Source organism: Camponotus floridanus, unplaced genomic scaffold (assembly GCF_003227725.1).
Source record: "Camponotus floridanus strain SB8 unplaced genomic scaffold, Cflo_v7.5 scaffold5, whole genome shotgun sequence".
In the NCBI taxonomy this organism is placed as follows: domain Eukaryota; kingdom Metazoa; phylum Arthropoda; class Insecta; order Hymenoptera; family Formicidae; genus Camponotus; species Camponotus floridanus.
The window spans coordinates 617,727-644,943 of record NW_020229658.1 but is presented as its reverse complement, the minus strand read 5'-3'; the positions used below and the strand labels follow the sequence as shown (position 1 = coordinate 644,943).

At 39.4% G+C, this 27,217-nt stretch overlaps 2 protein-coding genes across 11 annotated transcripts in view; one reads left to right on the top strand and one right to left on the bottom strand.

The window, feature by feature from the left end:
- LOC105254018 (NADP-dependent malic enzyme) overlaps nucleotides 1-1,680 on the top strand; it is a 12,814-nt gene extending 11,134 nt beyond the window's left edge. For both annotated transcript variants that reach the window (XM_011262461.2, XM_011262460.2), the window contains exons 6-8: nucleotides 56-424; nucleotides 887-1,181; nucleotides 1,252-1,680. In XM_011262461.2, the coding sequence (XP_011260763.1) occupies nucleotides 56-424; nucleotides 887-1,181; nucleotides 1,252-1,367 (780 nt within the window). In that variant the 3' untranslated portion in view covers nucleotides 1,368-1,680. The remainder of the gene's footprint in view (nucleotides 1-55; nucleotides 425-886; nucleotides 1,182-1,251) is intronic.
- Nucleotides 1,671-27,217, bottom strand: LOC105254017 (serine/threonine-protein kinase Doa). Of its 9 annotated transcripts, none has more exons than XM_011262450.2 (12): nucleotides 26,918-27,217; nucleotides 26,143-26,250; nucleotides 21,492-21,625; nucleotides 15,181-15,424; nucleotides 6,659-6,737; nucleotides 5,197-5,263; nucleotides 4,561-4,674; nucleotides 4,280-4,370; nucleotides 4,029-4,199; nucleotides 3,784-3,913; nucleotides 3,449-3,699; nucleotides 2,999-3,211 (listed from the first exon to the last, which is right to left on the bottom strand). In XM_011262450.2, the coding sequence occupies exons 1-12, from the start codon at nucleotides 27,203-27,205 to the stop codon at nucleotides 2,999-3,001; spliced, it is 1,890 nt and encodes a 629-aa protein (XP_011260752.1). In that variant the 5' UTR covers nucleotides 27,206-27,217. The 9 variants fall into 9 exon arrangements, with proteins under 9 accessions (XP_011260751.1, XP_011260752.1, XP_011260753.1 ...); XM_011262451.2 differs by having other exon boundaries at nucleotides 27,062-27,217; XM_011262453.2 differs by lacking the exons at nucleotides 26,143-26,250; nucleotides 26,918-27,217 and adding exons at nucleotides 23,083-23,213; nucleotides 25,379-25,415.

Below are 27,217 nucleotides of genomic sequence, written 5' to 3'. Positions count from 1 at the left end.
ATATAAAAAGAAGCAAAGGAGTGAAATATGATTTATAATCATAAATTGTTTACAGGCGTCGTTAGGTATCGCAGCGTTGTGCGTGATGGCGATGAAGAAGGAAGGAGTGACCGAGGAGGAAGCTAAAAGTAAAATCTGGATGGTGGACTCGAAAGGGCTGTTGGTGAAGGATCGTCCAAAGGGTGGGCTGACGGAGCATAAATTACACTTTGCTCGTGATGACGAACCAATCGACACCTTACTGGATGTCGTCAAGACCGCTAAACCGTCAGTCATCATCGGCGCGGCCGCTATCCGGGGTGCCTTTACAACCGAAATATTGAAGGAGATGGCGCGAAACAACGGAACCCCTGTCATCTTCGCTCTGAGTAATCCAACGAGCAAGGCGGAATGTACAGCTGAAGAAGCGTACATTGCTACGGAGGTCAGAAAATGATTACGTATATATTCTCGTCCATGAAATTGTTCTTAGAACATTCTTTTCTATAATTTTTAAGACATTCTGATTTAATAGAATCGTAAAATATATCGAAGACTTTTCGTGGATCAATATATTAATTATGTCGTAAAGTCTATTTTTATCGGAAATAGATTCATGCAGATTGAATTGTACGTGTTCAATGCAAGAGAGAAAAACTAGAATTAGTATATTTTATCTATTTACGATCTATATTATACAAATGTAAATTTTATGAAACAAAAAAAACTTGAAAAAAGTAACTTATTTTATAAGAAAAAAGATAAGCATGCTTTTATTAATTTATCATAATTGATATGATTGTAAAAGAGAAACAGGATCTTAAAATATATATGCAAATCTGAGAAATATGTAATTTTTCAGTAGATATTTCTGAATATTTAATCAATTATCGTTTTAATTATATAGGGAAGATGCATTTTTGCGAGTGGTTCGCCTTTCCCGCCGATTACGTATAACGGTAAGACCTTTTATCCTGGTCAGGGTAACAATAGCTACATCTTCCCTGGCATCGCGTTAGCCGTAATATGCGCCGGTATGCGCATCATTCCTGAAGAGACTTTCCTCATCGCCGCGTCGACTCTTGCCGAGATGGTAACGCAAACAGACTTGGATAGCGGAAATATTTATCCGCCGTTGCAGGATATACAGAAATGCTCGTTGAATATAGCGTGCGCGCTCATGAAATATGCCTACGAGAACTGTGAGTAAAAATATTGTTGTACAAACACGTGTGTATATGTTTCATGCGAAAATGCTTCTTCTTTTTTTAGGCCTTGCGACTGTCCATCCGCAGCCTAAAGATTGCGAAAGTTTCATCAAGGCGCAATTGTACGACACGAATTATAAATCGCCCATACCACCGATTTACGCGTGGCCTAAGCTGTAATTATCCCCTTTAATTGGATTAAGACTTATTTTTTTTGCACACAATTACTTTGGGTCCACAAAAGAAGACTATAGAAACGTTCATGGGAGACAAATTTTGCTTGTTTCCTCAAAGCCTGTTGATCGGGCTTATTTCAAGTAACGCGTATTAAGTAGAATATGTAGTTAATTTATAATAAAAAAAAAGGAAGAAGAGAAATTACGCAAAATGTCACGGCAATAAACTCGGATTTAAAGAAGTAGCATTATTTAAAGATATAAATGTAACAAGAATTGATTTTCTGGTTGAACAAATAAACATCGCTGATTTGAAAGAAGTGTATTTATTGCCTACTCGGAATATCTCTCTTGCAGAAGTATAGATATACCTCGTTTAACACGAGCAGCAGGTATATAACATTCTTCATTTCGCAGATATTATATAACTAAGATCAAACAAAACTTATACAGGTTGTGCAAATGAAATATGACGAAAAGAAGTGGGGACGGGATGGTCTTCGCATGTGCGATACACATCAATATTTCTGTAATATTCACAATATGTTTTTCGATTTGAATTAAATCTTCGTGAAATATATGATATATATAGAATATAAAATATCGATAAAATTTAGTTTTATTAGGCCAACAACTTAAAGATCGCTGTAGCATGAAATAAATCAATATAAATATGTGACAAAGAAAAATTTTCCACGACGCTCAGAAACTTCAAGTGGACTTCATATGCGAATACGAAAAAAAAAAAAAAAGAAAAAAAGAATCGTTGAGAGAACATTTTCTAAGACATAATTATGTATTCTTATGCTTTAAGATGTATATAATTCACAACGATGAAATTGGTGATTGTTACTCATACACTCTCTTTCTCGTCCTTTCGTTCGCTCGCTTTCGTTCGATTCTAATCAATTTTACTGTTTAAAACTATATCGCTATAGGATACCGTTTTACTTACGGCTAGAACACGTCCGTGGTCGTCAATTTATAACAAATAGTATATTATAAACTGCGGACCCAAAAGTGATCTTTTTACTCGAAACATTTTTGTCGCATATTAACATGGTAATAAATTTAAGAGACACAAATGTACACAAGAGCATTTAAAAAATTGCGGGACTCTGTTACGCTACACTGAGCAGACACACTGGCCTATCCGCGCCAGTAACGGGGACTACGTGTTGTCGCCATTTCGATGCTTGATAATCGCGATAAAAACAAACAGATGTAATTATCAGCGATGAAAAGTAATCTTCGCTGAAATAGTCGTCATTGAATGCACTCGAATTAAGTCCAAGTTCCACGTCATAACAGTGCACTACTGTCTTTTTTACTTAAAGATCCAAGTTTTATATCGAGTGCAAGGATCGAAAATTGTAAGAAAACCCAATGATCGGTATCTATACACGCGTGCGCACGCGTATACGTACATACACATACATACTTATATATATATATATATAAGTGCTATCCTTTAGCGGTTGAATGCTCACAACTCATTTCACGTCATCGGGCTTCGTTGCTACGAAAGAGACATGTTTTCATGAAAACTAATGATACCAGAACAAAGATGTAGGGCAGTAGTGTCGTTGAAAGTGGAGTGTCTGTCCAGCATGGAGGTCGGTCCCTTTCCTAGCTTCATCGAGAGAGTGAGTGTGATCGTTCGTGGGACTGTTGGGAGTCACCAGCCGCTCGTGGATCAGGCAATCTCTGTGACGCCGGCAGGGCGTCGAAAAACTGATGCGTCAATGCATCCTTTAGAGTGATGCGTTGAGCGGGTTCGTACTCGAGCATTCTTTGAATGAGATCGAACAATTGACGATGTTCTTCGTCATCGGACAGCATATAACGCTATAACAAAAAAAACGTTATTTTTGTATATTGTTTTGAGATTATTCTATATTGAATTACACATTAATATAATGTGTCTGAATGAACACGTAATGACTGGAGATTTATTCGATCGCTAATTGGATAAATTTTAATCGACATTCTCCTAATCTTTTTATATTCCCATTGATGAAACTCTAATCTTCAATGTGCAAATTCAATTTTAATGCCTAATTCAAGTTGAATGAAAATACTAACGTGCAATGGCTTGCAGTTATCTCGGACGTATCTGCCGGCCGAACTCTTGTCGTCCCAATCCAGTTTGCCGTGATAAAAGTACTTAGTTTTAGTTTTGCGGGCCATGCGATGCGGTATCGTGCCAAGTATGCGCTCCATCATCGCCAGATGCTCGCGATTATCGTGTGTCTGGAATAACGTGATGCCCAGGTATAACTCAAACAAAATGCAACCGATGGACCAGACGTCGCATGGTTGAGACCAGCCCAATTCTGCAAAATAGAGAAAGATTAATTTGTACGTAATAATATATATAATATACATTTAAGATCAAAAGAATCTTAAAAGAGAGGTACCTAGAATTACTTCGGGTGCTCTATAATGTCTCGTGCTTACGATCGTACTATGATGCTCGTGATCGAAAGTGGCGCTACCAAAGTCGATGAGTCTGATGTCAGTTCGTTTCACACGTCTCATATCCCTCCGCTTGAAAAGAAAGAGCTTTTTTTGACACACTTTAGAATAGAAATTTACCCTAAACACTAAATTTTAAGATTCGACCGACAATAATCTCAATACCCTATTACTGACAATAGCACACCTTTTTATTATTATATGTACTATCGTAATCCGAATCGACGAATAGAATGTTCTCCGGCTTGAGGTCCGTATGCGTGAGTTTGTTGTCGTGCAAAAACTTGACAGCGTAACAAAGTTGATAGCCCATGTGCCTGACGTGCTCCAATGGATACGGCTGATAACAGTTGTCCCTCTGCAACGGATATCATTCTGTCAAAACTCTTAGATTCGTCCGCAAAATTTCAATGTCAATATTCAAAGTTGGATACTTACCAAAAAATCAAAAACACTCAGACCCAGCATCTCAAACGCGATACACATATGCCCATGGTAATTGAACCAGTCCAGCATTTTCACGCACAAGCTAAAATGAGTGATAATAATTAGTCATCCACCAATAATTATACATGATCATCTTATTTATATAATTTAAATTGTAAAAAGATATCCTCTCGCTTGCATAGATTTGAACAAACAAGTTAAAAAGAAAGTAGCTGCGTAACTTCCTTTTGCCAAAACTATTTAAAGACGAGTAAAACGATAAGGATACCAACTGTTGGCCTTCCGGATCCTTGCCGGCGATCTTCTCGAGAGCGTTTATCTCCAATTTTGCCGCTTCTCTGTACTTTTCCACGTTCTTGATGATCTTTAGAGCCATCACATGATCCCTACAATATTTATTGCATAATGATAATGATATCTAAATGTACATGTGTCGTCATCGCTTGAAATCCAGCATCCCATGAGAATAAAGCGGGTGGATAAAATATTTGCAATAATCCAGGCGTTTCGCCCATAATTTTACATATTTTGCTAGAGAGAAGAGATATAATTCGCGGTCCCGTCGCGAAATATGCTCGGCCCGTAAAACAAAGTGCAAGGCCATCCTATTATTGCGACCACTCGCGCGTCATTTTGTGTGACAGTGCGGGATAGCTATTTCTGCTCTTGCCGCCAGCAACACTCGCGACGAATCGTCGCAACACGCGCATTTGGAGGCTTTTCCCCAACGCAAAGCGGTGAAATGACGCGCGGGAAGAGAGACAGATCCGGAATGGTAATCGCGAAAGAGAAACGGAGACGAATAGCGTATAGAAATAAATAGACGTGGAGATCAAACATAGAAAAAGCTGACAAAACACGCGCGAGATAGACTTTATCTTACGTACTTAAGCTGAGCTGGCACTTACATTTGCAAGTCCTTAACCTTGACAACTTTTCCAAAAGTACCCTCTCCTAGGGTGGCCAGTACTTTATCTGCAATGCAAAAACTAGGGTAAATGCTCGGCGGATGCAGGCTTCGCGACCGTCGCGGAGAGTCCTCGTCCGACGTTGACCGGACAGGCAAAGGGTACCGTCCGTCGTTCTTTAGACGGGAGACAAGATTCGCCCCGCTCCAGGGAAAGGCGTCGTTTAAAGAAAAAAAAAAAAGAGAAAAAAAAAAGAGAAGAAACGCGAGTGAGACTCCTCCGCGCGGACGCTCGGCCGATCGGTGCATTATTTATTAATCGTGTATGTCGCGATTGGCGATGATAAACGGAATAATGAATAAACGAAGAATGTTATCGTAGAGTTTCAAACAATATCGATCGGAATACTGCTCGCCTAAAAGATCCCTGTGACCGAGGGGGGGGTAGATAGCAACCTGATAGTTTCAACGAACGCGTGGGACATGACATTCACTGTCGACCGAGGCGAAAGAGAACTTGCGCTCTTCTTTCATTGTTTACGACGCGTCTACAGACATTTACTAAATTAATGAGAGAGATGGTCTCGCGCGAGAAAAGCGAGACCTCGTTTCAAAGCGCGAAAGCGAATGCCGGATGTCCTCGCGCGCACGTCCGAGTATCGTAAGAGGGGAAACACGTCGTCCCGAGGAAGACGTATCGAGGAGATAGCGCAAGCGATCTGCTTTTTCTTTTCTTTTTTTTTTTTTTCAAAATTATTTCTGCTCCCTTCCTCCGACTCTCTGTCTCCCTCGCGCTTGAGGGAACCGCGAGATGATGCAATTCGTCAGCGAAAGGAAAAAAAGTCTTTTGCGGCTATTTCTCGATAATCATCATCGAGCTGACGAGCTTCCTATCGTGCTAGAGACGTGACGACTATATTATCTTTCTGAAATAAATCGTACAAGTAAGCAGACAGACAAAAAGAGAGACTATTATTTTTTCGCGTATTCCCGCGTATTGGCGGAAAAATGACTCGGAAAAATCGACGGAGCGGAATCTAGTTAGAGAAAAATCGCGCTAACCGTGTCTATACAAATGTATGTCTTAATACGCGAATGAATGTTCTCCACTATATGTGGCATATATCTACATATGCACGTGTACGCGTGTATGTTGAACAGCGAGAACACTGATAAAATGTGATTAACGCGTAAACTGTGTTACTTTTGTCGTGGTGTTGATATTGTTTCATATAATATATAATGCCTTTATAGATTAGGCGGAGAAAAGTGAAAGAGAGAGAAAGAAAGAGAGCGAGAGCGAGAGAGAGAGAGAGAGAGACAGAGAGAGAAAGAGAGAAAGAGAGTGACAGAGAAAGAGAGAGATAGTAGGGGCAGATACCGTAGATACCGATCGATCAATTATAATCGACCTGAGACTTGCTTAAATCTACTACAATGAGTGTATTTATATAATCACGAACATCTATTTGCCAGGATGTCGCCGGATTGGTATACAAGGTGGCCGTCTTCGTCGTCCTCGACGGAGGGCGGTCGTGGGCTCTATTCGGGCCGGCGGTATCGGTATCGGCGCGTGCCAAGTGAGTGGACCCAATTCGGTACCCCCGTGTTCGCGTCGGCCCGATTCGGTAACGTGGTGAGACGTGGTCGCGCCGGAAGTGGAGCGTATCCGGAGCGTTGAGCGGTCGCCGATGATCGCCGATGGTCGCATCCGTCCATGTCCAGAGGCAAGGGGGGCAAGATGTATCCAGGAAGATGTATCCAAGCCACGTCGTCAACCGATCGCACCGCCGTATGTGTCATCCACCGCCACCACCACCCACCACCGCGGAATCCCGGTGGCGAGACCCGTGTAACACGCGGCAGAGAACACGTGTGTAAGCACGGGACGAACGTACGAGTGTGTCGGTGGGGGCAGAGGAGGGTAGGATAACACCGTTCGCGCCGTCATCACCCATCGTCATTGTGAGAGAGAGAAAGACAGAGAGACGCCAACCGAGTCCGAGACCGTGACCGATCATCCGTCGTGTGTGCCATATCCATTCCGTCGTGTGTGTTTCCATTCCGCGTTCCATTCCATTCCATTACAACGGAGATGGTAACCCAACAATCAGAGAGAAAGGGGAGAGGGCAAAATGGTTTGCCAAGTCAGAAAGTTGCGGTTACGAATTTACCATCGGCACAAAGCGCATATAATTATGTATTCTTTTTTTTTTTTTTTTTTTTTTTTTCGTTATTCTTTACGTTTTTCAGTATTTTGTCCGTTTTTTTTTTGCATTAGTTTTTTTACGGGGCAGTCGGGTTTTTCTATTTTAATTACTTTTTCATTTTTTTTTATTTTTTTTTATTTTAATCTCGCTCGCCTATACTCGTTATACTCGTGTTAGACCTGGTATAGCGTGCCTTTTGAAGGAGCCGTCTCAACACACGCTCTACAGGTCAGAGCACTTCGTACGACCACGAATACACATTCTTAAATGTATATAGATATTATATATGTAGACAGATAGAGAAAAGCAGAGAGAGAATCATATGCGTTATATACATGTACAAAATTCGCGATAAGGTACACACGTCGGCTTCAATGAGAGACATTACATATATATTATATATATTACATAATACATCTCTACTGCGTTTGATCGACGATTATTCTGCGAACGAAATGTTATCCACACGTTTACCCAATCTCGACGGAGGATAAATAAATGTGGCCAAAAAAGAAAAATGAAAAAAAAAAATAAAAAAAAAAAGGAAAAAGACAAATTTACACGAACGAGACTGGACAGCTTCTTCGAAGTGCTCGTGACACGTTACCTTTCATCTAACACGTTCGGAGATGGTATATATAGCTTTATTAAATTTGTTAATTGCTTGATAGAAAGAGACAGAAACTCCGTCAATCAAGTACTTACGTGCTCGTTCGGCGAACGGTTGCTCCACGATGATCGATTAGATTTATCTTTAGATTCTCGATCCTCATGGGGCGCGACCGTTGCCACGGACTGTTGGCGATCGGCGTTTCGACCCTACCTTATCGAAAGCACAAACACGCGCGAACCGAACTCGCTGGTCACTTCTACGTGCGACAGAATAAAACGAAAGGTATCCGAAGAATAGAGGCAGAACCGCGTGTACTCTCTCGTAATCTTGGACGCGTCATAAAAGATCATCGAAATGAATCATTTTTTTTAAATATATTCGCGTGTCATACTTTTAATGCGAGAATCATACTAAAATCTAATCTCCGATTGGTACAAAGCGTCAGTCTTGAATATCGAGTTAACATGTTGAGGAAATGTTGTCCGATCCATTAAATCATCAGATAAGTGAATTAAGGATGTTTTGTACCTATTTTCAAAATATTGAGGATTTAATGAAAATTGTACGGAATGTCCTTATATATGTTTAGAATCTTCAGTACAATTTTTAAATCGATTCACAAGTTAGAAGGATTTTAATTTGCACCGAATTAACATGTGTTCTTATGGGAAACGTATAACCACGTCGATTCAAGTGACAAAAACATATGGAAATAATATTCAGAATTAGTTTAAAATTTGCAAAAGTTTAGATACAGAGGAAATATTTGGTCAAATAATATTATACAAGTACTAAATGGTTAAAAAGATATTAAATATAATTCAATGAAGTTAGCCATGTATCTGTCACAAGGCGAAATTCTCTGGCAAAAGTTAATCATTTCGATTAACAAAATTCGGAATATTTCAATAAAAACGCAATAAATATTAAAAAATGCATCTCTGCACTGTAGCTGAGATCAAATTGAAATATTCCACACAATTTCTTACTCAAAATACACCAAAAGTGGATATATTCGTCAATATTGATTTTAGCTACTTTTTGCTGGAATTGTACATTCAAAACATCCTTAAATATTGCGTATCTTATTCATGAAACTTGTGATTTTCGAATCGATAACAGAGAGTCGATTATATCGTATTGTTGATAAGATGGATCGGGCAAGAAGTATCCCAGAGATTTCAAAGTACTCTCACGGCAAACATTGGCGCTCGTGCAATTTCTTAGCTTATCGAAGAGGCATGGTTGCTCGGTTAATAGACTATTCAACGCAGACAAGTGAGAGGAAAGAAGTTTGCACTTGTGCATACTCATACACACACAGATATACACACGCATACACACGCATGTGAACGAGAAAGGCAAGACAACAGCGGCAACGGACACGCTTTGCTTAAAACGAGACGCCGCTTTTGCGGAAATCCGGGCCACGTGGTTCGACAACTTACGATCGCGCGGCAGATCGCGGCCATCTCGCTAATCGTGTTCGAGGCTACCGTGCTCTTGGGCGCGTTGTCCTTCTGATTGTTACAATGATTGCTCTTCCTGTACTTGTGGGCGATGAGGTCAGTCGTGCTGGGACGTGCATTCGTCGCTTGTTTTCCGGACGCTAATTGGCTATAAGTATCCTCCATGGCGGCATATTTCAGGATCAAGCTCTGAATCTCCTTCCGCTTGGCCGCCCTATCCGAGATCGCTGGATCCTCCTCCGTCGATGCGATATTTTTGGCGACGTTCTCATTGTCCGTATTGGCGATTGGCGTCTTGTCCGGGTCCATCGCAACTTCCTCGCCGTCCACGAAAGGTTCGATCTTGATAGGTCGGGTTAATCTTAGAGACGTCGAGTGGGCTTCCAATTGCTCACTCTTACCGTTTCGATGCGGTCTAACTTTCCGACTGCGCGTTTCCGCGTGTCCGGACTTGTGTCTGCCGTAGCGACGATAAGCGTCCGAGCTCAGCAGGATCTGCGTACGATTCATACGGCCGTAGGCAGGTGTTTTCTCTCGTCTGGGTTCTCTACTGATCGCGGAGCTCACGTAAGGGTAAGCCTTCTCGCTGAGAAGCACGCTGGTGGGACTCTTGATGACGCTGCGGCTCACCGAGGGCTCCAGGGTCTTGTCATCGCGAACGAACGGACTGTCTTCTCGATGGTAATAGCTGTGATCGCGCTCCTTCCGCGAATAACCGCGAACATTCTGCTCCGAATCGTCGGCAGGTTTCTTACTGGAATACTTATCCAGAATCGTATTATACTTGTCCTCCAAGCGGCTCCGCGTGCTTCCGAATCGGTTGATGTTGTGGCTGAGGTTGGGCAATCTATCGTTGAGCGCAGACGTTCCGCGCACTCGTGTGGTCAGTTTCTGCAGGAGACTCGTGCAGGAATCACTCAGCAGCTGCGTGACGCTCGTCGTGGTGGACGAGCGCCCGTAGCGATTTCGTCGCGAGGTTGAGCCTTGCCGGGAGGTCGACATGTCGCGCGGTGCGAATATGAACATTTATAACAGCTTCAAGTTGCGACCGAGTCGCGAATCTTGTAGAATCGATTTGCCGGAAGATTGAACACTTGAAAGATTGTCTCTAACAGGAGGCCAGCTTAGCCCAAACTTTGCTGGCTGAGTCGTATGAGAGGAGCGGCTGCCGCAGCCGCTCGAAGACACCACCGAGGCTGACGAAACAATTCTCTACACAGGTGCATCACTCTACGGAAGGGCGCGGGAATACGCCGACTCGCGCGAGAGAACGATACGTCGAGGAAGGCGACCAAACTGCGACCACGACAACGGTCAGGGAGACGACGATGACGACGACGACGACGAGAAGGAGGCGAACCTCGCTGCGCCCCGCCAAATACTCTCTCGTCGCACTAAAAATATCAGGGAGCGATGGTGAGCTCGCTCTGAGAACGATTCATCCTCCTCTCTCGAAAGGCGACTCTCCGAGAGCGATCAGAAAACGGAGCGACGAAGAGAGGCGCGATTAGCGTAACTCGCACGCGCGATCGTGAACGAAATAGAAATAGAGAGAGACGAAGCGAGATGTACAGGTGGGAAGAAGAAGAAGAGGAGAGTCACCACTGGTATTACGTAAATTCGCACTCGATCAGAATGCGCCAATCGAGCTTCGACGTTGTTTTCTTAATGAAGGGGAGAATTTGTCCGTTCGTCGAGAAATGTTTTTATGGGGAACCTAGTGCGAGCATCGTATTTTCTACGCGATGAACCGCGCCGCCTGTTCTCGTACCTTGACACACATCGAAATTGCGAAACGCGCCGCGACGCTAACCCGATGTAGGTCTGCTCGAGATATCGGTCTAATATTGACCACTCAATAGTTGGCATTTTTCTAAACAGAGATATTAATATATATTGAAACGATGATAACCAGATGCGACTAAACACATCATGAAGTCAAAAGTCTCTTCTATGAAGAATGATAAGAGATGAGAAAAAAGAATTTGTACTTTAGATAGGAGATAAAAAAGAGAGTCTCTATATAATTATAGTGATTGTTTAGATTCATTTAATTTTGAAGTTTTCTTTTTCACGAAATGTTTTCACTCGCCTCGATCGTGAATAACGAAAGATAAAATCGAACTTTTAAAAATTATCTAAAAAAAACTCTGCGCACGACTAGTGTTTTCATTAGATTTGAAACATTAAAAAAATTCTTAGATTTTTTAATAAAATAGAAATCTTATTGCATAGAAATTACATCATCTCTGTTGTTATTGTCAACTAAAATTCTACGTTATGTACGATACAAAAATAAACATCTACTAATATAATAAGTATTAATTTATCATCAAAAATTATCCAAATCATTAAATGAAGATAAGATTATATGAAATAAACATGATTGAAAAAAAGTTCAAATATTAATTTCAAGATAAATAAATAAAGTACAAAAATCGAGATAAATATTATGATTTTAAAGCTTCTGGCTAAAATTAAGAGGGTTTGATCAACGGATAGCCAGATAGATTCTGTAATACTATTAATAAAACTTGGGTTTGTCTTCAAGGTCAGGATGTCGAAGATATCGTACTATCATGTGTACACATAGATTTTAAGAATATCGGTATAAATACACGCAGTTTAGAAAATAGCGACGCAGTTTATTCGCGCGAACTTCTCGCCCACTTCGGTTTCAGAAATCATGTCTAAAATATTTTCTAGCGAAACGACTCTGATTAATTTGGCTCGAGTTCAGACTATTTAAAAATACAGACACGCACTTTTTTTATCTAGAAGAATAAAAACGAAAAAATAAATAAAGTATTAAATTTCTGCTAAAGTTCCACATTATATACATATTACATGTAAATAAATAATTCTGAGCATGAATCCAAATTTAGTATTGTACCAAATTTAATTTGCACTAATTGCGATCTTATATAATATTACTTAATAAATTATATAATGTGTACTTAATAAATCATATATTGTATAGTGACAAGTTTTCCTCCATTAGGTCGCGTTACAATAACGGAAGCAATCGACGTCGCAACGGAAAGTTACGCGTATGTTTCTTCCGCTCCCTACCTCAAGAAAATATTGACCAAGGTTACCACACTATCAGGTTAAAAACGGGGTGGGAGGAGCGAACGGAGAGAGAGAAGAAGAAAAGAGGCGCCGTACTCTGGAGCATTCGCTTCGTTCTCCAAGTCGTCGTCGTCGTCCTCGCGAGAGCGGGCTGTGCCAAATATAAATCGGCAGTCCGAAACGCGTGCGCCACGATCGTCACGCACAGAGAAGATGAGAACCTGCCGTCAGTACGCGCCGTGTTTAAAATGTTAAAGTCCTGGTTGGCTGCGCTTAATCAGCCCGAGGTTCGCACAGTGTCACCGCTGTTGCCTGCATGGCGAGTGGCCAACAGAAATGCACGTTCTGTACATTTAACCCTTTCACCGAAGAAGAAGCAGGTGTAATTCATCAAGTTATTGATGCATGAAATATTCCTCACTTACGAAGCTAAAAAGATTTCAATTAAACCATGATTCTTAATGTTGAAACTGATGAAAATAGAATTTTAATACCTCATAGTTAACAATATTATCCTCAATCATCTTTTTGCGAATTCACTGTTAATTTCTTTTTCTTAATGTTTAACCAATTATTTCTTTAGCGACAAAAATAATAGATTTCTAAGGAGGTGCTGTTAAATTGTTTGGATTCAATGTGCAGAGAAAAGAATTGGAACAGAGGGTGAAGCGATAATAAAGACACCGAGCATAGGCAATACGCACACACACTCTAGCAATTAATTAATTATCGAAGATCGTGGAACCATACGAAGGTCTTTAATGTTGGTGCTACCTCGGAAGCCGATGAGTCGTTAGTTTCAGGCGTGACATCAAGTTTCACGTCAAACTCTCTCGTAGTCTCGATGACATTGCGCTGCAACCACGCGTCCCAATCGTGACGCGGCCACCAGGATACGCTTCCGCAAGGCATCAGCAGACTTAGTTCCTGATTCGTCGTTGTCTGAAAGGACGATGACGACGATGACGCGGCCGATGATAGACTACCATGGTCGGCCAGGCCGCCGCCGTCGCCATCGAGCGCGATCCAACTTCCAGAATCCAGGTTGACGATATGCGCGAAAAGAGAGAGAGAGAGAGAGAAAGAGAGATGTGGTTCACCCGGGCACCTCGCGTCGCGTTTCACAAGCACATCTTGTGCCAATTGCAACGCGTGTATTTCTAAATTCAGGTTGAACAATTCTGGGTCGCCGGATAGGCTTTTTCAACCACAGCAATGATGCGGAATTGACACAATGTAATCTCGTATTTGAAAAATCGATCGTCCGTAGTTTGTTACTCTTGAAGCACTTTTTAGATCCGAAGGAACAGATATTGGAACTTTCTCTGATTTAGATACAAAGATGCCTTCGATGTCGACGATAAGATGACTCCCCATCGAGACGTTGCGTTCAGATCGAAATTCGAAGGCGAAATATACTCGCCTTCGTCGTCAAGCTTCCTGGCGAATCGTCGTCCTCGCGGTCGCTTTGAACCGGCTTATCTGCCGGTACAATGTTTCCCGACGACGACGGCGGCGGTGGCGACGATGTTGCGTTGGCCATCTGGCGCAAACTCGCACTAAAACCGCGGCGAAACCGCGTGACGAGTCCGCCTCGAAAATAGTCGCCGGTCGAAAATAGCCGGCGTCAAGTAAGAAAGAAGAATCATCGGTATTCGCTTTGGATATACACAGCGTGTCCGCCACAATTTCCAGGACTGTTCTCACTTGGTGGAGAGCTAACTCGATACTGCCAAACTACTCCACTTCTGCGTGTCTTTAAGCTTCCAAATCGATCTCATCGGAAGATCTCCGCCTCGAAGTTCGATAAGATAACAGATCAAAAATTGCTTCAAACATTTAATCATTCAGAAATTAAACTTTCCTTTAAAAGGCAGCTTAAAAATCGATTCAATTCTTTGCAGTCTATTCTTGTTCGATGATTTCGATTCATTCTCAAACATTCATGCTTTCATACATGGATTATTATTGCTACCCCCAGCTTAATCGTCATCATATCCGCACATGCATTAGAGAATTAGTTTATACTGTGAAATTTTACGACACGTTCACAGTAATAAAATCACTTTATCGCTTCATAAAGAGCCTACATTATTCAACAAACGATATAAAAATTTTACACAACGGAAGTTTGATCGAAACATATACAGAGTAATGCTTACATCAATTAAAAAAATTTATCTGTCCAATCGCTACTCGGTTTGCCGTGAGAGTTTTCAAATCATTCAAAAAAATATGTGCATATAAAGAAATATGATTTTCAAAATCACTTTATATACATATTTAAAAGAAAGATATTCTACATAATTATGGAAAGAGTATATTATATCGCATTCCATTTCCATTTTTTAGATCTAAACTCGAGACATAAGTTCTTGGTGCATAATGGATAATATCTATTCAATGAAACTTTTCCCGATAAGGAATCGTCGGTACGAGTACGACAGAGTACAAAAGCGTCTTCTGCTATTGTGTATGTTTTCGTAGGGTTAGGGGTATGATTAAATCTCAAACTGTTCGTAGATCGTTGTATCACGCGGCGCGCAGTACATTATATGGTGACGGGCAGGAACGCGTAATATTGATGCCATTACGTATGTCATATTGTCCCTCGGACTCACCTGACTCCTGGTGGACGGGGATCGATGACGATGACGCTCCGGGCTGACCGATGACGAGCCATGATGACGATGAACGCGCGTACGTCGAGATGATGTGGGATGCGCCAGATGAGGACGATCTCGATCACGATCGCGATGACCGTGTTGTCTACCGCTGCTGGGTGATCGGCGATGGCTGCGCTTGTACCGACGTTCCTGGCTGGTGCCACGCTCGTGCTGACGAGATCTCAACACTCGTTCTCCGCTGAAATGTAATAAATGAAATTAATATATAAAATACAAGAACAAACGAAGTTATAATATATAAAAAGTAAACAGATATTACGATATTGCTAAAAATACAGTATTAATACGATATAAGGGGCAAAGTCGAGTATATCCGATCGTCTATAACTCAGATTCTTTAAGATTAAAATGAACAGTGTAATATTTAATCGAAGCTAATTTAAAAATGTGAATGTGTGTGTTAAAGTGTAGCGTAGAAGTTGAACGTTTGACACGATCTGGAGCGAAACTAAGCGGGAATCAAGGTTGTTTAGTGTCACGTATAACATGTTTCTATCCAAGTATATAACCGTACAATATGACCTAATTCAGTTGCTTTCCTCAAATAGACTAGTTCGCTTAATATAGTAGAAAAGAGAGGTAGCCCTTATTTTTGATAATTTTAAACGTTAGATAATCTTTGTTTAAAGAAAATATTAAAATATAAAATATAGATATTCTAGTTGAATAAAATAAATTGCATATATTTTTTTTAATATTATCGTGCAACGCAGAGTTTTATCTCATCAATCAACAAATCAATTATTAATGTAATTTATTATTGAAGTGAAAGAATAATCGCTTCAATTATAAATATTATATTTACTAGCACTTTCGAAATTTTGTATAAATATACAGAATATCAATTAATTAAAGTGCCATTAGAAAGCACAAAAATTCGTTCGTGATGATTCACAAACGAAACAGAGACCATCGAGAACTCTAATTAGACAGACTTCGATGACGTTGAATGCCAATCGTATATCGACCGATTTGAAATCTTATATCAAGGAGAGATCAATTCGCTTAATCCATCGAGCAAGTATGTGTGTACATGAAGAAGAAACTATTGTTTCAATCTAAATATGTATCAGCTGAGATTATCAGTTCGCCGAAGTACACAAAAGGATCCGAGGATTTGTCTCGAGTGACACGTCAGACGATCATTGTGTTTCTCACTTTTTTTTTTCTACGCAGTGCATCAACCGTACAATAGGGTTCACGGTCAACCAACGAAGTCGAATCTCAGCCATTGAACTTGTCTCGAGATTCACGCTCATGCGAATTTTCAACGAACGCTACTGAATGTTAATTTTTAGCGAGACGGTCGGCAAACATAAATTTTGCAATCAGAGATGTCACTCCTTAACAATGACTACTTTATCTCTCGCCTCGGCATTTTTTCAATTGATAGAGATCGACGAAGAAAGTTTCATGGGAATAAAGAGCAGCGAAAACCGCGTCACGTCAAAGAATCCACTCGGTTCGTCTTTCTTGGAGTTTATCCAAGCCAAAAATCTGCAAGCCAAAGATATGGAATAACTAAATAGGACACGAAGAAATGGAACAGTCTGTCATCATGTTAACGTTACTATCTACGACACTTGGCAAATATCGCCAACGTGTGACTTGCGCGTTAAAAAGAACAAAAACACTTTCCAAACGAAAACAATTGTACATTTTTCACATATTTACTACGGATGCAGGTCAGTAAATTCATGAGGAAATGATCTTTTTATCTCTAAATAAATCGCTACAACAATGCATCGTGTCGCGATGCAGAAAGCATATTGTAAGACAGCTAGATAAAATTATATCGTCCGGAGAAACGTGATTAAAAATGATGGATTGCTCACATGTTCCAGACACTGTTCGTCACTTCTTTTAGTTTCTAAATTAATTCCAAGAATATTTCATCCTATAAAAAACTGTATAAAATAAATTATAAAAGAGATATTTTCTTATATTTAAGATAATTAATTCTTTACAAGGATGAAATTATTTCACCTCTTGAAAGCAAATAGCAATTTAGTATACTATACCTTGGAATCCAGGAAACGAAGGCGGCGTACAGGATCGGCATCTTTTAATTTATATCCGTCTCGCGACCTAGATTGCAATTAAGGAGACTCGTAATGCTCGACTCAGTTTTATGGAAATAATTGTGACAACTCTTGCGCGACTTTAATTTTTAAAATGTAATAGGAAAATTGTCGATTTGTTAAACGGATATCTCTAATGAATAGCGAAGTTAATTATATTCACGTATATATCAACATTTTAATCTTTCCATTTAGATAATGACACTATCAACAAAGACGCTTTGCTTGTTTAAATAGCATCAGCGATATCAGCTGAACATTTTGTTAAATACGTTAGAGTATTAGTAATTTAAGTACTAGTAATTAAGAATAACGAACATAGTCTAAAGTAAATACTTTGTTCATAGAAATAATAATATATCTTATTTAATATTTTTTATTTAATATATAAATTCTTGTTTAAAATAAAAAAAAGTATTTTTATTGATATCATAGATCATCTAAAAATATTTGCATAAATATTTTATACCCATGTACAATGTGTCTTTTTTGTTCAAGTTCGATAAGTTGCCTAATTTATATTTTGCCCATAGAAACAAATTTATATTTAAAATAAATGGCTATAACTTCGTCAGGTCTTCTTAAAATTAAATAAATTAAGCAATCTCGCGTATATCGACTATATTTCCCGATTTGAAACGATGTTCAAATCGTTTTCAAATCGGGAAATATAGTCGATATACGCGAAATTGCTTAATTTATTTAATTTTAAGAAGGCCTGACGAAATTATAGCCATTTACCTTATGCTTTATATTATGTATCTCTTTGTATATAACAACTATTTATATATTGATTTTCCTTACAGAATCTATAATATGCTTTGCTTTGCGGTAATGCGATTAGAAAGTTAAAGGCATAATTATACTAATTGCAATGGAAATCTTCTATGCGAATACATTGTTAGCAATTTACGCACAACAGTAGTGCAATTATCTCTTTCAAGCGCGTTTCTTCAATATCGGAAGACCTGGCTGTTGCAAAAAATACTTTCACTATGCAAAGTGCAACAAATTAATCTAATCGAAGGAAACCGATCATTTTCTAGAGAGAAGCTTCATCAGCCGATTGTAGAGAAAAGAACAAAATTCGTCGAGGGGTAGGATTCACACCAAGGTCGACTCGTAATTCTGCCTTCTTCCTTCTTTCCTTCGCTTGCATGCGATGACGATTTTAATTGATATATCTAAACTCTGCTCGAGACTCAACCTTGACTTCGTCGAAGCTTGCGTGACCTCAAGACGGACGCGATCTCAATGGAAGAAATCGTAGCTGATGAATAGCTCGTTTATACACTTGCGATAATGCATCTTAGCGAGAAGTGAAGAAGACGGGATTATGAAATGATTACTCGCTACAAAAAGCGATTGTATTAAATAGAGAACGATTGATCTCACAAAACCTGAATATTAGCTAATTTAAAAGCAATTAGATTCTCTCCAAAAAATTTTGCAAACGGAAAACGAGTCGCAAGATTGCCGTCCATCGGAGAGAGATCGAAATTGTTTTTTTTATCAGACATTATATAATAATACAAGCAATTCTAAATTCTTCTAATGCAAGTCTCTGTCCATCAACCGCGCTTAACTTGATTCTAAAATAACGGTTTCATGATTTTTACAATCTCTATTTCACAGAAAAGGTACGCAATTTCTTCTATAAAGCAAATGCGAGTATTTCGATTACTTGTTAGCCTGAAGGCTATCTCTCAATTCTCTAACCACGATTTTCATCGATGGGAAAATCGCGTGCAAGGCTTCGTCATAATGGACTTTCTTCGAGCAGTTTACCGAGCATGAAGAAATCTTCATCAATTACGGTTTACCGTTGCACAAACAGATGCATCAGCATTTAATTTACGTTCATTAATTGGTGAAATTAGCATAAAAAAGCTTCAATCAGAAACATTTTCTTGAAAGAGGGATCTCGAGGCAAATCGAAAAAATCGAAGAGACCGAACAATTTCGCCGAGAGTTTAGATTTGAATCTAGGACAAGCACACAATTATAATTCCTATAATTTATTCGCGAATAAACGAAACTCGCCAATTGACACGAGATCTCTTCCCTTTATACATCTCATTCAATAAAATTATACCGGTCTTTATCTTTCAATGTATGCTTGGAAGAAAAATTGGTTTGAAACGAATCATCTTTTATGTTGCCTTCAATCTGAGCTATTCTCGCGACAAATACAATCACGATCACGTCGTATTACTACATATCATCGTGACGCAATTGTGTCTACCATCTAATTTTAAAACTGTCTGCAAGTCAGCTACACAAAATAAAAGATTCGTTACATCGTCTAACCGAAGACGTCTGACAGCGCGCTCGCAAAATATTGCGCTTAACATTGAGCTGACAGTCGATCTTGCGTCACTAATCTCGATTTCGTATGATTGACGGCGCTTTTTTCAACAGGAAGCCAACTCGCGTGGACAGTGAATTGCTATTATATATCACGGCGCGTAAAGATTTGGTTTCGATACGGTAGTCACTGACCTAGAAGATCAGGAAGTAATGCGGGAAGAAATTGTTATTGCTACTCATTCATTAAGCTTTACAGCGGTTCTAAACGAGAGAAGTCTAAAGAGCATTTTAATTAATCGTACACTTTTTAATTAGTACCCGCATATCGCATACTCGAGATACATATTTAATGAAGCACGATGCGAATATACGTGTCCCAGAGAGTCTAATTAATGTCAATTTTCACGACCGAGTTGCTTGACAAAAAGATGAGAAGATAGACGAAAATATTATTTTAAAAAACACATGTAAAGCTGTTATCTTATCTATACAATATACATGACTGCAGCATCGTTACGTTTAACGTTCATGATGTCATCGTTGTGCATACTTGAACTTTTTTTGTAACGCATGGAAAATTTGAATTGTGAAAATATATTATTTAAAACACACCAATTTTATATATTGTTATTTGAAATCTTTTTTGCATTCTTTTCCGCATGATTCATAGATTTGTTATTCGCAATAATAAAATTCGCTCAAACAAAACGCAGCGCAACAGATTATGACCTATAAATATGTTTCGTAGAGTGATTCATCGCGGAATAACTTTGCGTAATGGAAATAGAAGTCTGCGATATTTTCGACGAAATTTTTCCTTGCATCAAGCAGAAAATTTAAATCTTTTACAAAAAGGAGAACGAGAAGAACGTCCATTTGGAAAGGTTGCAAATATCGATTCAATGTTTGCGAGTCCGCAAAAAAAAAAAACTATTAGCGTTATCTTCCAACAACGAAATTTTATATACTTATATAATTTATATATAATTTCTATTAGAAATTTTTATTAGTTATATAATAATTTATTTAATATTATATATTATATATTATTAATATTATATTAATTTATTAGTTACATAACTTTTATTAGTTATATAATTTCTATTAGAAATTTTTATACTCTGAGATGCAGAGGATCTCTTTTATCTCCCAATATATAAATAACGAATTGATTTTCCAGCAAACACGATATCGCCACAATATGCCGACTCCTCGGCACTCACTATATCTTCACGAACTGTTCTAAATAACGAGGACCGGTCTGTCAAGCGGACTGGTTGAAGCTCGAACGTACGACCACGACTGATAGCCATCAAGATCTCATGGAGAAGCTCTATTTGCCGGTTAGAACAACGTGGGAACGGGAGAGGGAGAGATCGTTTGCGCTACTCTGGCCTGGCTGCAGTTACTGGTTCCCTCTCTCGCGCGTTCTCCCCCTTTTTCTTGCAACTTTCTTTCTTTGACAATAAGCGATGGACAGCAAGAGAGGGGTATACGCATAAATTATAAAAATATATTCTCAGGAAAAAATCATTATGAAGAAAAATTACTTGAATATTATTGAATTTTTTTTAAAATGAATTTTGAAGATTCTTTACGGCTGTGTTAATTTTTATTTTGCTGAAGCTATTTTATTTTTATCACAAATTGTGTATTTTGTGATAAATACTTCTTTCATAGCCTCCCAGTGATAGAGAGCGAATTTAATAATTACTTTGGAGATGAGATTTTGAAACTTTTTTTGCGTCACCTCTCTCTTTCTGATCATTGGAAAAAAAGTATATGCATCATATATATACGTACATTGTCGAAAGGGGAATACGCTCGACCTGAAGGTCAACGTATACGACTTACCTATAGGTTCCTTTGCTCTGTGGACTCTCATAATCGATACGTCTGCGTTTATGCTCGTACTGCGGGGAACCCACAGAATGTGAACGTGTTCTCGAGTGGCTACGAGAGCGATGACGCCTCCTGCTTCGCGGCATCTGTAACAAACAAGATATTTTTATGTGCAACTTGTATAAATACATGGCATCCATTTTACTGTAAAATGTTTCAATTACACATTTGACATTTTGATAATTAGCTTTGATTTTGTCTTTACATTAAGATTTTTAATTCTCTAATAATGCGTACATTTAATCGGTTTTATGCGAAAAAGTTTCAATCGTGTAAAAATATTAATCCTGTACATGAATAGACGTATCCTGGTCATTATCCTTTATATGGAATCTTGCAGCAGACCAGTATTGAACGACGTTATTTTACAGAGTTGAGTAGACGGATAATTTAAACGTCGACAAGATTTTTTCTACCTACTGTACATCGAGATCCCTCGATGAGGAGAATCGAGATGAAGAGAGAAATCAATGCGTACAAGCTAGACAAGGATAAAAAGAATATCTAGCATAAGATTTTAATGCTATCGCTTGTTGTAAAGTTTATTTCGTATCGCTTTTATAGTACTTTGCAGTTACAGCACTTAATCTTCTTGAAGCTTTCTCTACATTTGTTTCATTTCAAGTACAGGAAATATAAAAAAGCGACGCGAAAAAATCCACGAAAGCGAAAGAATCGATAGTCCTTTCATTGTGCGCCCGAGAAAATATTTGTACCAATTCAATATCAATTATCATTAATTCAATATCAGTTTACTAAATTGACATTCTCTACCTACGCATGTTGCAAAAATAGAAAGAATAAATTTAGATAGAACGAGAATATTTAAATTAATTAACCCAGGCGTACAGTGCAACTCAATTGATAGAGATTGTATTCAATATTCGCAGCAGCATATTAATCATGATTGATTCAGACTTTTTGTTCTTCGTCAATGTCACTGTTATTATATTATCGTATAATATAATGCGTCAATTTTTTATCAATCAGCGATTATTTTTTTACTGGAAATAAAGAGACAATAAAAGAGACATTTACAAAAGCGTAGAGAAAAAAATGCATAAATAAAATAAAAAACATAAAATTAATGAGATAATCTCTTTTTTTTCAAGCACTGTTACATTTTCCACAGTTGAAGGATTAATAGACATTGACATAACAAAGGGAACATTTACTATCGTATACGCTCCTAAATTACACTATATTATCATTAAAATCTAGAAGAGAGTAAAGAGAATTAATTAATTACCACACTGTCGATGTGTAATCGAGTCTAACAATAAGTATATAACATGCATGCGATTGCAGTTTATGAGCATGAGGTGTGCAATGAAGGTTACTCGATAAAGCCGACAGACGAGTCCGCGAATTTTCGTTCGGAATCGGAAACAGCAACGTAACATCGAGACGGACACGCACACCAGGGGTGTGCGGCATTAGGAGGACCCCCCCTCCCTCCCCCGCTTCCTCCGTTCTCCCACCCCCCGGAACGAGAACCGGAATTTTCTTTTAACGGAGCCCGCATAGCCGAGCGTGTACTTACGTTAGGAAGGCGAAACAGGCTCACTTGATCCCAAATGAAATCGAAGACGGACGATATCCAGGAGCGTGAGGATGATGCTTGCGGTACGACACTGTTTTTCGACAACGACGTGGACATCGGCTCATAAAACTCTGCAAAACGTGGGCAGTCGCATTCGTGAAAGCGTCATGGACACCACCGGACAATTTACAGCCCACTCTTCGCGCGCGCGAGGGGTGGGAGAGGGGGGAGGAGAGGGGGGGAAAGAGAAAGAGAGAGAGAGAGAAAGAAAGAGGAAGAGAGATAACGAAAACGTCGAAGCGAGATTCTATCTTCTTCTTAAAAAAACGCGAGAAGAGGTCGATGGCGGTTTCTCTCGAAGACTTTGGATACGTCACCGCGTGTCACGTTGCCCGAGACGCGTTAATCGCGACACTCGGACGGTCCCGCCAAAACGGACGCGGTCGGAAGCTGTCGCGAGCGGAGAGAGACGAGACGACGCGCGCGTGATGACACGATGACACGATGCTCGGGATGCGTGATCGGCAGCGTGGCCGTGGAAATGGGTTAGCGCTTCGGCCGTGGCGCGGCCTCGACTTCGGGATCGATGACGGCGCGTCGACGTCGACGTGTTCCACGAGGAACACGGCCGTCGAGAGGGCCGTCGAGAGGGTCGCCGAAGACGGCCTCCTCCTGGACGGGATCGAGCAAGCTCGGGAGGGAAGCGTGCGAGGGATTGCGAGGGCGAGGACGCGGAGGATGAACCATAATGATGCACCATAAGGGGCCTTTCGGAGCATCCATTTGGCGGCCATCTTGGAATGACAGAGGTGCAGCAAAGAGGAAACGAATGCACAGCAACCACGCATGGATCCCAGCCCCGGATATCACATGGACGGATGGATCTGTTATCCACGTTATGTAGCGAAGTGATGCGGGTTAACAGTGTGGAGTTTGCGGACTTACGTCGTAGAGGCAGAATAGGCTCGCTTGGTCCCAAAATTCAACCCACTAAAATGCTCGGGAGCACGACTGTGCGCGACGTACAACAGTGTTGCGACTTGCGGCAACCGACGTGGGACTTTGGATCGATGCGATTGGCTCGAGGCCCCCTTCGGCTCTGCCTCGGCAAACGTCGCCGAACGTCGGCGACGCCAGGGACGCGCCTACGCGTGGCCCTCTACTGGCGCTTCCGCTCACTATTGCGCATATCGATTCGACTCGGCTAAATGTCAATCGCTCGCTAATCGCAACGCGATTCGATAAATTCCACGCGTGACGCGAGATCAATTATTTATAACGAAATTCAGATGTATACAATTTTTGAAAAAAATTTCTTGAGGAACAGCACGAAATATGTTAGTAAAATCAAGCGTACGTATCTCCAAAAATATGTACTAGAAATACTTCAAGTAAATATAAATATTTTTTGGTTTTTAAATTAAATATATTTGTGTGAAATTTAGTTAGAAATATAGATATAATTGATTATAATTTAAATTCTAAATTAATATAGGCAAAAATAAATACAAAAAAATACAAAATAAATATACGAGTATAATCCATTTTTATTAATAGGTCTCTGTGTATTTAATACGTCATTAAATCATGAGCCGCTCCTGGGAATGGGCGATAGTACACGAAGCAAGGCGATTGCGTACGAACTCGATTTGATACTTCCAAATACTAGGGAAATTTCGACTGATATGAAACAGATATCACATATGTATGTAACTCCACCTATATATTAAATATTTTATTAATATAATAGATTATTTTGATTGATATGATACACATTACCCGGTACCAGTATCACACTAATCTCTTGATACATTCCTGCGAATTGTTTCATGAGATATCGTTAATGATTAATAAATACGACTTTTCGTGCTATTTTTATCTATATCTATAGAGATACAAGTCGTACTTTAAACTTTTTTTAGCAATTGTGAGAAAAATTCAGACATCCATGAAACAAACGATAAGCCATTTTATTTAATTCAAAGGCTTAAGCCTTTATAATTATATAATATAGTTGTATGTTGTCTACCAGATAACGAGTTACAACGATAAAATGTGACACGCGGCGCGTGATCAGGAGGCAAAAAAATATTCGAAAGTTTAAAGAATATTTTACAGATACGAATTTTTATAAGAGCCTATACACACACACGTTCGATTCATTTAATTTAATTTGTGCGAATAATTGAGATTCTCGCATGGAATAATTTCTACAAACAATAATAGGGTTGAAGAAACAATGCATGTTACTAGACTGAATAACGTTTTATATTAATTATAAAAATATCCGGCGTACCTGGTTCCAAATGCATTTCTTAGTTATCCACGAAATGCCTTCCCTCAACAGATGTTCTATCGTACGCCAAATCATGATAGATTAACACGATAGGATCGCGATGAATGAGCGATATTTGTCGAAGTGAACATGTAAACATGCGATATTTAGCGAAAAACACACACGAAAACACGAGAGCCAGACTCATGACTGACAATGTGGCCCACATAGGTGGCACCACATCGCGAGTGTTGATTGAACGAGAGAGGATCGTATTGTTATCAATATTTCCAATATTAGCCAGCAACGGCCAGTGTAAGGTATCGTGAATTATTGCGTAAGATTAGATAGTAAAAAAAAAATAAGAGAGAAAGTATTCCTCGAAAGTAGACGCGTAATAATGTCGGAATATTTATATAACTGGAATTCGTGGATTTATTTTGCAATTTCGCGAAAAAGAGACGTAGATGATTTCTTAATCAATTATTTTATCTTTAAAATTTTTTTGAAATATGAAGTGATAAAATATTTAACCCAAACTTTCTTGAATGTTTTTGTATCGATTTAAATTAAAATTACAAATTAAAAAAAATTCTTTCTTCAATAGGGATGAAATAATATATAGTTTAGAGAACCAAAAAAGGGAAAAATTGGAGGACGATATTTCATTCTAAGAAAATTATTTTTTATATTCGAGCGCGTTTTTCTTAAAGCGTTAATTTTATTTTTAAAATCGAGAGGCCGATAATATTAATTATAATATTACATATTACAGTTAGATTTACCTGAGCTACTACGCCAAACGAAATGTATTTTGATCTGTCATGGGAGAAGTAGTTTGCGGTCGTCGCTATCGCACCTTCCGGAATTGTCCATAATTCCCTGCAGGTGTGCTGCAACAAGATCAAATCATATTAAATTCCCTTGATATTTCAATTGTGATTAAAATTTATTAATTATATAAATTATTTAATTAAAATTTATTAATTATATTATATTAATTATATAAGTTATTTATTTATTAATGATTAAATAATTTCAACAAAAATGAAGCTATATAGTAGCGGTTGCCTTACTAAAAGAACAAACAAATTTTACTTAAAAATTTCATGTCAATATTGTCTATATTATAGCTTGATATATTGTTGATTCCATTAGATTATATCACAAATGATAGATGTGTAAAAATATTTCCAGAAGGAATGCGTAATAAGTTTAATATAAAGATATATGTTTCGCTACTTTGGTCAAATAAGCGCGCGATTACGACAGAATTAATCTTAGCTCGGTCGACAGAACGTCGATAATACGAATGCGAGCTCGATCATCTCGCGCATGAAACCACGTGACTTGCATGAGCTTGCGCCAAAGGTGAACTCGCGAATAAAAGGAAGACCGCGACCGAATTGCCGGACAATGTCAATAAATTGAATCTCCTCTTTTAACTCGCTCTCGCCATCGCTTTCCACCTTGGAGGAGACGCGATGAAGAGAAGCTCGAGTTAACATGGAAGAGATGAGGGAAATGACGTCGCGCGAGAGGGTGGGCGATCGAGACTACCTGCATCGCGAGACGCAGTCGATCATAATTGTTCGGACCTATCGAATAGCCATGGGGCACGCCGCGGACACCCCTCGAGGACAACCTGAGGAGGGAACGTAGCGCGATACTTGCACACATCGTAATCGCACGGATGACACTCACCAGAAGCAGACGCTGTAGGTAGTGCACCTTGTCGTCCGACGCCTGCGCCGTGACGGTGGAGTTCACCCCGAACACAGCATGCGGACGTTTCGACGTCGGGTGAAGGTCGAAGAATGGTCTGTCGGGGATTTTGGTGTCCATCATACGCTAACCGTC